Source organism: Leptopilina boulardi, unplaced genomic scaffold (genome assembly GCF_019393585.1).
Source record: "Leptopilina boulardi isolate dan_hultmark-lab unplaced genomic scaffold, ZJU_Lbou_2.1 LbouV2_325, whole genome shotgun sequence".
Classification (NCBI taxonomy): domain Eukaryota; kingdom Metazoa; phylum Arthropoda; class Insecta; order Hymenoptera; family Figitidae; genus Leptopilina; species Leptopilina boulardi.
In genome coordinates this window covers 4,061,532-4,073,273 of record NW_026137891.1, presented here as the reverse complement: position 1 = coordinate 4,073,273, position 11,742 = coordinate 4,061,532, and the positions used below count along the sequence as shown (strand labels likewise).

Below are 11,742 nucleotides of genomic sequence, written 5' to 3'. Positions count from 1 at the left end.
TTCATCGAAACTTAAATAAAGTAAAACTTATTTTCTTCCTTAAAATAAGATTTTTTTAACCATGTCTCTACAGTGGAAAAAAATAGTATTGAATCAAGAAAATCTATATTTATTTGCCCGTATTTAATTTTCTTGATCCAAGAAAATTTTAAGTAAATTTTCTTGAATTAAGAAAATTAGTGGATCAAAGACGGACAAGTAAACGATTTTCTTGAATCAATGATACTTTTTTTAACTGTTATAAATATATAATATTTAATATGTCAAAAGTAATTTACTTATATCGAGTTACAATAACTAAATTAGTTTGATTTTTGTTTTTTTGAAAATATCTATAATCATTAAACTTCATACTGATCCCATCCTGAAGCTTCATCTTCTGTTTCTTCATTTACATCTTTAATTGCTGAACTCCATGATCCCTCCTTTTCAATTTTATTTCGTTCTTTACCGAGTCTGAGTTTTCGTAAAAGTCCTTGTAAATCCAACTTTGGTGTAGGTCTAATACAATATTGAAAAGAAATCAAAATTCAGAAAAATTTTTTTTCCTTCATTCTAAAATCTATAAATTGAACTTATTTCAAGATCAAAAATTTCTTTATCGAATTATTTTTCCACTCATATAAAATTCTTCTTGGAAAATCAATTTTTTTTTATTATAAAAAATATTTTTAAAAAATAATATTATAAATCTCTATAATTTTTTTTATAAAAAAATTCTAGACTTTGTTTTACTGTATTTAGTGAATTGTAAAAGAAATGTTTAATTGGTTGCTTTTAACTCACGTTTCCCCAGTGAAAACTTTTTCCTGTAACAGGACAATATCGTGTCTGATGTCGGCTAACAAAAACAATAAAAAGTCAAAACTCCCAGCTGTCGCTTTCTGTCCTCTCGCTCCTTTTTCACCAGCATCACCTTTTTGCCCTCTAGCTCCTGGAGGTCCAGGAGGACCCTTAAAAAAAAAAAGATTGACAAATATTATTTTTCTCAGTGTGCAGTGTCATGATGTCTATTTGATAAAATTTCAAATTCCATAAATTCCACTTAATTTGTATACTATTATGATATATTAATTAATATTTTATTAATGACAATTAATTAATGAATAACAATAAAATTTAATTAATTAATTTAAATTATTATCACAGAAAATTAAAAGGCATTAAAATAAGCTGCAACGCTTCTTATTTTAATGCCTTTTAATTTTCTGTAATTATTTAAAATATTTTAATAATTTTATTATTTATATTTTATTAGGTATACATTATTATTTATTATTTATTGTTCATTTAATTTATTTATTTATTTAACAATGCACTGAAAACAAATTTATTTGATTCAAATAATGACTTATGACTATTGTCAAATAAATATTTACCTGAACCAGATAATATAAATTTTTGAACGAAATAATTTTTATTTGAATTAAATAAACTGTTTTTGAATCAATAATTTCTATATTTGATACAAATACAATTTAATTGACTCAAATAATAATTATTACACTCAGAAAAAAATTCGTTTGAAGCAACCAAATTTTGGTTAAATCAACAAAATAAATGCATTGATATACAGTTAACCAAACATTTGGTTGCATAAACCAAACGTTTATTTATAGCTCAATCAAATTTTTTCTTTGTTCAAAAAATTTATTAAAATAAACCAAATAGTTATTTAGATCAAATAAATATTTATTTGAATTAAACAAATTTTGTTTGAACTAACCAAAAAATTGGGTAAATATAAAAAAATGGTACATTTGGTTCAAACAATATCTTTTTTATGAGTGTAGGTACTTTATTAATAATATTGTTAATACAAATAAATATTTATTTGATAATAATAAAGTGATCAATTATTTGAACCAAATCAATTTTTTTCGGTGTGATTATTAATAAATACAATTATTGATAATTAATAAATACTATCAATGATAATTAATAAATATTAATAATAATTAGTTAATATTAATTAACTTTTGATTTGACGCTATTTTTTCATTGAAACAAAACCGTTTTTTTGGATTAAAGAAATTTTTCTTTAAACGTAACAATATTTTTTTTTAAGTAAATAAGAAAAATCCATTGATTTGTTTCAATGTATATAGAATTAAAAAAACAACTCACAATTGGTCCCCGTTGACATTTGCAGTAACCCGAATTTGTTTGAACGAAACTATCAAGAATAGAGTAAGTTTTTTCATTTTCTGTTGCATAACCTTCGGCAACGAATTTCAAATCACTTCCGGAATTTTGACCCTTTGATTTCGTTGTTGCCTCCTGAGGATCTACTCGACCAGAAAAATACAAATTTGCAAGTTTCATTGCAGTCTCCAATGTTAAAATTCTCTCCTCCAATTGTTTCACCTGAATCAAAAATAAATTATCTCCAAACAATAAATTAATTAAATAATTAATTAAACACTATCATTAATAACATTAATTAATTTGCATTAATTTAAATAATTAGTTAATTAATTAAATACTCAATTCAATAATTAGTTAATTATATATTCTATTCATTAATTGGTTAATTAATTTATTCCATCCATTAATTGTAACGCGCTCTGAAGAAAGGGACCTTAGAAGCAAACGAATTATAGGTTATGTTTACGGTAATTTTACCTTGATTAAAAGTTTCTTTTTACTTTTGTAAAATTAAAATCAGTTTTTATTAAATATTTTGGATGTAATAATGAAGACTTAAATATAAATTGTTTCTACTGGGAGTTGATTCTCTTTATTTTCAATTAAAAATTTCAAAACATAACCTATATTTTTTTTGCTTCTAAGGTCCCTTTCTTCAGAGCGCGTCACAATTAGTTAATTAAATATTCAGTTAATAAATATATTAATTAAAAATTCGAATTTTTAATTATTATTCGATTAATTTAAACATTATTTGAAACAAATGTACTGAAAAATTATTTGCCTTTATAATTATATATGTAATTTTGTACAATAGTGGAATATAATAAGCGGGGGTGGATTTTTTTTTATTTTTTCTTTTTTTTGTTCGAATTATTGTGAAGCGAACCTTATTTTGTAAAAGAACGAGAGAATCACAGCTGGCGTAACATTTAGTAGCGGCGGCTGTTGCTGCTGCAGCAGTAGCAGCATCATTGGCTGCTGATATTTCCGGTTTCTCTCGATCAAAATGCTTCAACTTCTCGCAGGTCTTATTGTCCTTATTTAGAATGAAACCGTCGTTACAACCACAGGAAAAATCTCCTGGTTCATTAATACAAAGCTGTTCGCAATCTGTACTGTTTTCGACGCATTCGTCAATGTCGACGCACACTGGCTTCAACCCTCGTTTTTGCCTCTCAGAATTGAACCTTGACTCCGGTAAACGCACACGAAACGGAGAGAAAAAAAAACAAAAGCTTCATTGTCAAACACGTTTTATAGACCTTTTTTTTTAATTTAAAAAGAGAATTTAAATCCACGGGGCGCCTATTTTTCTCGTTATATAGTCGCTAAATTTTTATCAAAAGAAATTTCTCATACAATTTTTTTTTTTTTTGCGCGCAATTAAAGAATCTCATTTATTTTTCTTTTATTTTAGACATATTTTTTAATAAAAGTTAAAAATAATTTATTTCCATTTTTTTAAATAAAAAAAAAAATAAATTTATACAAAACTATATTAAATCCCACCGTAAAATTTTTTCAATTTATTTATAATAATTAAAATAAACCCAAAAAATTTTTACCGATGGGATTTATTTATATATTATAAAGTTAAATTTATTTTTATTACAAAAAGAGAACAAAATTTATTTTTAAATTATTAATTTAATTGTTAAATATTTACTAAATAAAGAAATTAAATAAATTTACTAATTTAATTATTAAAAAATTGTAATAATTATTATAATAATATTATATTAAATAATTAAACAATTATAAAAATTTATTTACTATTTTAATTAGTAAAAAATTGTAATAATTTTTATATAATAATATTATATTGTATTATAATAGTTATCAAATAATTATAATAATTATTTGATATTTTATTTAATAATTACAATTACAATTACAAATTTTCTAAACAAAAAAAAATTTATTTTCAAATTATTAAATTAATTATTAAAAAATTATAATAATTTTTATAATAATATTATATTCTATTAAAATAGTTATTAAATAATTATTAAATAATTTATTTATTAATTACAATATTCGAAATAGAGTAAAAATAAAATAATTATTATACCTGTAACCGGACCAGCAGGTGCAAATAATTTTTTGAAATAAAAAACTGCAACGTTGCTCGCAAAAATTCAATGTACAAGGATCTTGTCCTTTTTGAATACAAAATCCTCCAATAAATAAATAACCGGGACAACAATTTGTCCTTGTGCAATCTATCCATTCGTTTTTTAAATTTTTACATTTATAACGAGTTCGAATTAAATTTGACGATGGACACTGCGTTTCTGAATCTAATGTTAACGATTCATTAGTTGAATTTTTATATCCATTTTTTGGTAAAAATTTCAATTCAAAATTTGCCGCGGTTATCCAATAGCTGATAAAAATTCTGTAAAATAAAATTTTATCAATTTCATTAATTAACTATTGCCAATGGCCGCTAAAATTTTTAAAATAAAATAAATAAAAATAAATTAACTACAAAATAAAATCTTTTAGAAATTTAATTTTCAAAAAAAAAATATTATTTTTAATTATCAAAAAAATGTTATTTAATTAATTTAAGTAATTTAATTTTTTTTAAATATATATTTTTTTAAATTCATTTAAATTTATTATTATTATTATTATTATTATTTAAATTTTGTATTATTTAAATTTTTATTATTTAAATTTTTATAATTTAAATTTTTTATTATTTAAATTATTTTATCTATTTAAATTATTTGATTAATTTATTTATAACTCTTAAAGTTTTATTTTATTATTTTTTATTCAAAATTTAGAGAAAAGTTTTAATTCGAAAAATTAATGAATAAAATTTCTAAAAAAAAAATTTCCCATAATTAATTAAAACTTACATTATTATAACTTTCAATTTTTCCTTCGTCATTGGCTTTAATTAATATATTTAAATTTTTAAAAAAATTTGTAAAACACATTTGAAAATAATTATTTTCAAATATTTGTTAAAATTTCACATCACTAGCACAAAACTCTTCACTGTAAGTGTTGCTATACAAAAGTAACATAGATTCTAATTAATTGTAATTAATCTCACGCCCAGTAAATATAGCCACTTATGACGAGGAGTGAACTAAATAATGTTGATTCTGTGAAAATGCATAATAATTTAATCTTAAAAAATTTTTTCAAATAATTTAAATATTTTTTAATATAAAAAAAATAATTATAAAAATTATAAACTTTTATAGAAGAAGTAATTTAATAATTGATTTTTTTTTTTTAATTATTTTACTTATTAAACCTGATATTTAAAAAAAAAATTTAAACTAGCCGGTAAATTTTTTAAAAATAATTTTAAAAAATTATAAACAATTTTTAATTTTTTTTTATCTTATGTCGATAAAGAAGAATTTGATGTTAATAGATGGCAGCACGTATCCATTCTCTAAAATATACGAGCATGCGCAAATGATTTTATTTGCATTTTGGTGTGTGATGTGAAGAGAAAATTTTGCTCGATATTAGTACAATGAGTACTACTATTTCCTCTGTAATTTTTTTTTCTTGTTACTATTTATATATTTAGTGAAAATAATGATATTTTCAACAGATTAATGTCAATATTGATCATGTGGATCAATAAACAATCATTTGGACCAAGAATTTATAGGTTAGGAAATCTAATTTTTTAAAAGGCCAAAAACAACAAAAAAAAAGTCGATAGATTAAGTATTTTGGAAAAAAATTATTTCAAAAAAAGATAAAAGTGACAATGGCGAAAGTTTGGAGTTATTTCTTGTTTCTATTGTGGATATCATATCTCATGGCTATTGCTTTACTACTTTTCACTCAAGGTTTTTTACTTAACAAAGTAGCAAGAACTGAAAAAGGTGAGATTCGATTTTAATTTATTAGTTTTCTATAAATTTTGTTTTTTTTTTTATATTTTATTGTTTTTTAGGTGAATGTATTCAGTGTAAAGATTCTGTTTATTGTACGAAGGAAAGTATTTTTCAAGATCAACAAACATCGGCTTCATTATGCATGGAACCAAGGGCAAAAATTGTTCTTTTAGTTGTCGATGCATTGAAATATGAATTTGTTAAATGGAATAAACGTAATTTAGCGCCGTCTTATTATAAAAATAAAATGCCAATAATAAATGATTTATTGGCAAAATATCCACAATATACACGTTTGTATAAATTTGTTGCTGATCCACCGACAACAACGATGCAACGTTTAAAAAGTATTACAACAGGAACATTGCCAACATTTGTTGATGTTGGTTCAAATTTCAATGCTGAGAATATAAATGAGGACAATCTTGTTGAACAAAATTCACCAAATGGTGTTGTTTTTATCGGCGATGACACGTGGGTTAAATTATTTCCTGGTAAATTTTTACGACAATATCCAGCACCTTCGTTTAATGTTTGGGATTTGGATACTGTCGATCAGGAAGTGGAGAAGAGAATTTTTCCCGAATTAAAGGAAAAAGATTGGTCATTACTTGTGGCACATACATTGGGCGTTGATCATTGTGGTCATAAACATGGACCAAATCATCCGGAAATGACGAGAAAATTAAATGAGACCAATGATCTTATAAGAAGAATTGTTGAAAATTTAGAAGAAGGTAAACTTAATAATTACATATAATAATCGTGAATATCTTTCGTTCATTCTGTCCACACCTGAAGTTAGTATTTGTTATAGGTCTTTTGTTTTTTTTAAATGTATTGTTTGACATTATTTTGTGTTGGTTAAAATTTTTCAATGTTTTTTTGGCATTGTTTCGATAATTAATTTTGAATCGAAATTTTAAAAAATAATTGAATTTTATTTTATTTTAAATTGAAAACTTGGTAAATAATTGAATTTTAAATTGAAAATTTGAAAATAATTTAAGTTTAGTTGATTGTTGATTGAAAATTTGAAAATAATTAATTTTAGTTGATTGCTGATTGAAAATTTTGATAATAATTAATTTTGACTCAAAATTTTGGAAAATAATAAAATTTTAATTGAAATTTTGGATAATAATTTAATTTAAGTTCATTTTTAATTGAAAATTTCGATAATTAATTTTGAATAGAAATTTTAAAAAATAATTGAATTTTATTTTATTTTAAATTGAAAACTTGGTAAATAATTGAATTTTAAATTGAAAATTTGAAAATAATTTAATTTTAGTTGATTGTTGATTGAAAATTTGAAAATAATTAATTTTAGTTGATTGCTGATTGAAAATTTTGATAATAATTAATTTTGACTCGAAATTTTGGAAAATAATAAAATTTTAATTGAAATTTTGGATAATAATTTAATTTAAGTTGATTTTGGATTAAAATTTCGGGTAATAATTGAATTTTAATTGAAATTTTCGATAATAATTTAATTTAAGTTCATTTTTAATTGAAAATTTCGATAATTAATTTTGAATAAAAATTTTAAAAAATAATTGAATTTTATTTCATTTTAAATTGAAAACTTGGTAAATAATTGAATTTTAAATTGAAAATTTTGAAAATAATTTAATCTTAGTTGATTGAAAATTTTGATAATAATTAATTTTGACTCGAAATTTTGGAAAATAATTTAATTTTAATTGAAATTTTGGATAATAATTTAATTTAAGTTGATGTTGAATTAAAATTTCGGGTAATATTTGAATTTTATTTAATTTTAAATTGAAAACTTGGTAAATAATTGAATTTTAAATTGAAAATTTGGAAAATAATTCAATTTTATATATAATTTAATAACATATAATAATAATAATTTTCATTATTATCATTTAATATGAAATAATATTCTAATAAATTTAAATTATTATTGATAATATTAATCTTTAATTTCTTTATAACAAACAATTAAATATACTCAATTTGGCGCGCTTGCGCGCGTTTAATATTGCTAGTAATTATTTTAATTATTAATTATTAATTATTAATTGATAATTTATAAATAATTTTTACAGATACGATTCTAATGGTTATTGGTGATCATGGAATGACTGAAACTGGCGATCATGGTGGTTCCAGTTCAAATGAAATTGATGCTGCAATGTTTGTTTATTCGAAAATTCCTCTAATTGATCGTTTTCTTGGTAGTAGTTCGGCAATTGTTAATCAAATTGATCTTGTACCAACTTTAGCTGCTATTTTAGGAACGCCTGTTCCATTTTCAAATTTAGGAACTGTTATTCTTGATTCATTACCAAAATATTCAAATAATACAAATTTTGATTATTTAGAATACGCTGTACATTCTCTATGGAGAAATATTGCTCAAACAAAAAAATACATCGATGTCTATTCATCTGACACGTATTTATTTTCTGATGAAAAACTCAGAGAATTTGATTCTCAATATAATCATCTTTTAGATTTATTGGAAAATATTAATCAAAGAGAAGAATATGAGGCATTTATTGTTGAAGGTAAAGAATATTTACGTGTAATACGTGATACATGTATTGAAATATGGGTACAATTTGATTCGGGTTTAATGTCAAAGGGTCTTGTTTTAATGTTTTGTACATTATTCTTTTTTTATATGTTTGTCAATGGTCTTCCTGAAAATAATTTAAACAAAGTGATAAATTCATCATTTCTTCGTTATACAATTTATGCAAATCTTGCCATTATTTTAATTGTATGCGGATTTTTTGGAATGAATTTTATTGATGATTTCAAAAATTCGATATTCTTTGGTACTGGTAGTGTTTCAATTGCGTTTCTTGCAATATTAGTTGTACAAAATTGGGACGTTATTTCGTCAAAATGGTACAATACAAGACATCAAAAGGCAAAATATTTTGTTAGAATTATTCTTTTATTGACATTGTGTGGTGTTTTTTCAAATAGTTATGTGATTAATGAAAATAAAGTTCTTTCATTTTTACTTTGTACACTTGTGTGTATGATGCTCTATAGTGTACGTGTTGAATGTACAATGGATAATGTTGAGAAAAAATCGAAATTCCTCATGAGAACAATGCCAAAAACTGCCTTTTGGACAATTATATTGTCACTTGGTTTTGCCGCATGTCTCGCTGTTCGTGTTTCAAACTATTTTTGGCGATGTCGTGACGATATACAAGAGGAGAATAACATGTGCGCTACATATGTTATGGGCAAATCGGGTTCAATTGATTCAAAGAATTTTGAACGTTTTCTTCTTGTTCTTGCTCTCATTGTTCTTGCACTTTATATTACTATTGTGAGAATTTGGATGCGAAATTGTGGTAATCTCGTTGGTTTTGCGCCAAGTGTTATTTTTGCTCAATATTGTCCCGGTGTTATTGTTGTTTTTATGGGATGTTATTGGGTATTGAGATTGCCAAAAGATGCAAAAGTTAAATTTGTCCTCTCATGGCAAATAAATGCATTACCAACAATGATTTATTTTCTATTAATATTGGGAATTTTTATCTATTTCTATCGACCATTAACTATTTATGTATTGCCAAAGAGAAAGGAATCAATTAATGTTTATGGTGGTGAAAATGTTGTTCCACGATTATTTGAAAAAATGAAGGATATGATTTATCGTAAAAAATCAAATGACGATGAAGATTTACCAATTGTCTATGGTTTGGGAACTATTTATAGTGCTACAATTATTATGTTTAGCATGTTTTTCATGTTATTACATGCACTTTTACTTGGATATGTTCTTGCTCCGAGTATTTTTGCGATATTCGTTACTTGCATCTCGATTTTAGGTATCACTGGCATTAATCGATATCGAAACGCTAATAATATTGGTGAGTTCTTGAAAATTTTTTTTTCGAAATAGTAAAACACAATTGTATCAAAAATTTAGTACAATATTTTATTTTTATAATTCAATTGTTTTAGATGAAATGCTTCGAGTTCCGGATTCGGTGTTACTTTGTTGGTTTTTAACAGCGGAGTACTTTTTTTATGGAACGGGTCATCAGCCATCGTTTCCAACAATTCATTGGGATGCGGCTTTTGTTGGAGTTGACGATAATAATAATTTTATTCAAGCGACACTTGTTGGTAAGATCTTTATAACAAATTTTATAAATTATCAAATTTCAATTTTTTTCTTATAATTTCCAATTTTGTAAATTAGATTAAATATTAAATAAAGTAAAAATCATAGATTTAATTTTAATAAATTATGTTAGAAATAAATTTAATTTCGTAATTTTGTATTATTTTCAGGAATAAATACATTTGGATCGTACATAATTCTTGGAGTAAGTTTACCACTATTGGTAATTGTTCCTTTCACGTTCGGTATCATGTTTCCGAATGTGGCAAAACCTAAATTTAAATTAGAGGACGGAACGAAAAAAGGAGAATTGTTACTCTATGAACGAGATTCAGCTTTCCAATCTTCGATTTTCTCGGTTTGCGGAAAATACATTCTCTTTCATGGAATGAGGGTAAATTTTTATTTATTTATTAACTTATTTGAATATCAATTCAAAGACTATTTAGAATAATTTCTATTTAAATACTAAATTAGTAAATTTTTATTTATTAAGAAAAATTTTTAAGGGAAAAAAATAAAAAAATTTTATTGATTATTTTTGAGTTTATTGAAAAATAATAATAAATTACAGACATTTGGGTGTATGCTCGCTGCGACAATCCATTGCAGACATTTGATGGTGTGGAGTATATTTGCCCCGAAATTGATATTCGAGGGAATTGGATTTCTGGTAACCCTCGGCAGCGTTCTGGCATCGGTACTTTTATTAATAAGAGTCGATTCATGTGTGGAGCGTCTCGTAGCACAAGTAACAAAGTCAAGGTGACAGTAAATTCTCGATGAAAGAAAAAAAAAAAAAAAAAAAAAAAAAAATTGAAAACGGGTGACTTATATAGTTAATAGTATTAATTAATCTTGAACTTAACGAAGTGAGTCCTTATGTCCGTTAGTATATATAAAAAAAAAGTCTGAACCAAAAGGCACAAACAAAAAAAACAAAAATTACCTTTCTACTTGAAAGGAATAAAAAAAAAATTTTCAAATTTAATGAACGTTTAACTGGCATTCTTAGAATTTAATAAACAATTAACATTTTTTTAATAATATTAAAATAGTGCAATATAAAAAGTTAGTTAACCATTTAATAATCTAGTAAAAAAAAAAAAAGAAAATTTCTGCTTCCTTCTAGAAATTCATGTGTCCTTTGGCTCTGATTATTCTCATGTCCTGTAAACCAAAGTCTAAAGACAAGTCCTAGTAATATTTATAATTGAAATTATTATTATTATAATAGAGATTTAAATTAATATTGAAAATTAACTAATTATTATATTAATAGGAGAATTAATTAATTAATTAAGAATCAAGTGACTTACTCATTCGTACGAATTTTCATCTTATATATACCAAATACTCGTTTTACAAAGTATTGCATAAGTTTTCAATGCGACGTAGAAATCCTGCAATCACACTGCCGTGTAATTATTTTGTACAGAGTTTGTTAGTCAAATACAAAGTGGAATGAATTTGTCTCAATTTATATGAATAATTGTAGATTTTTTGCACACTAAAGCTACCCTGCGAGCAATGCATTGCTAATTAATAGATAAAGCAACGCACTTGATGCAGGATCGCACTCGT

The 11,742-nt window shown here is 23.8% G+C and overlaps 2 protein-coding genes across 2 annotated transcripts; one reads left to right on the top strand and one right to left on the bottom strand.

The window, feature by feature from the left end:
* On the bottom strand, positions 1-5,164 carry LOC127284717 (collagen and calcium-binding EGF domain-containing protein 1-like). Its single transcript, XM_051310336.1, has 6 exons — positions 5,022-5,164; positions 4,223-4,549; positions 3,038-3,338; positions 2,128-2,367; positions 787-953; positions 1-501 (listed from the first exon to the last, which is right to left on the bottom strand). The coding sequence occupies exons 1-6, from the start codon at positions 5,051-5,053 to the stop codon at positions 342-344; spliced, it is 1,227 nt and encodes a 408-aa protein (XP_051166293.1). The 5' UTR covers positions 5,054-5,164; the 3' UTR covers positions 1-341.
* Positions 5,165-5,597: 433 nt separating this feature from the next.
* Positions 5,598-11,641, top strand: LOC127284710 (GPI ethanolamine phosphate transferase 3). The gene is made up of 6 exons (XM_051310320.1): positions 5,598-6,017; positions 6,089-6,766; positions 8,111-9,901; positions 9,996-10,160; positions 10,329-10,552; positions 10,733-11,641. The coding sequence occupies exons 1-6, from the start codon at positions 5,900-5,902 to the stop codon at positions 10,925-10,927; spliced, it is 3,171 nt and encodes a 1,056-aa protein (XP_051166277.1). The 5' UTR covers positions 5,598-5,899; the 3' UTR covers positions 10,928-11,641.
* Positions 11,642-11,742: the final 101 nt, after the last annotated feature.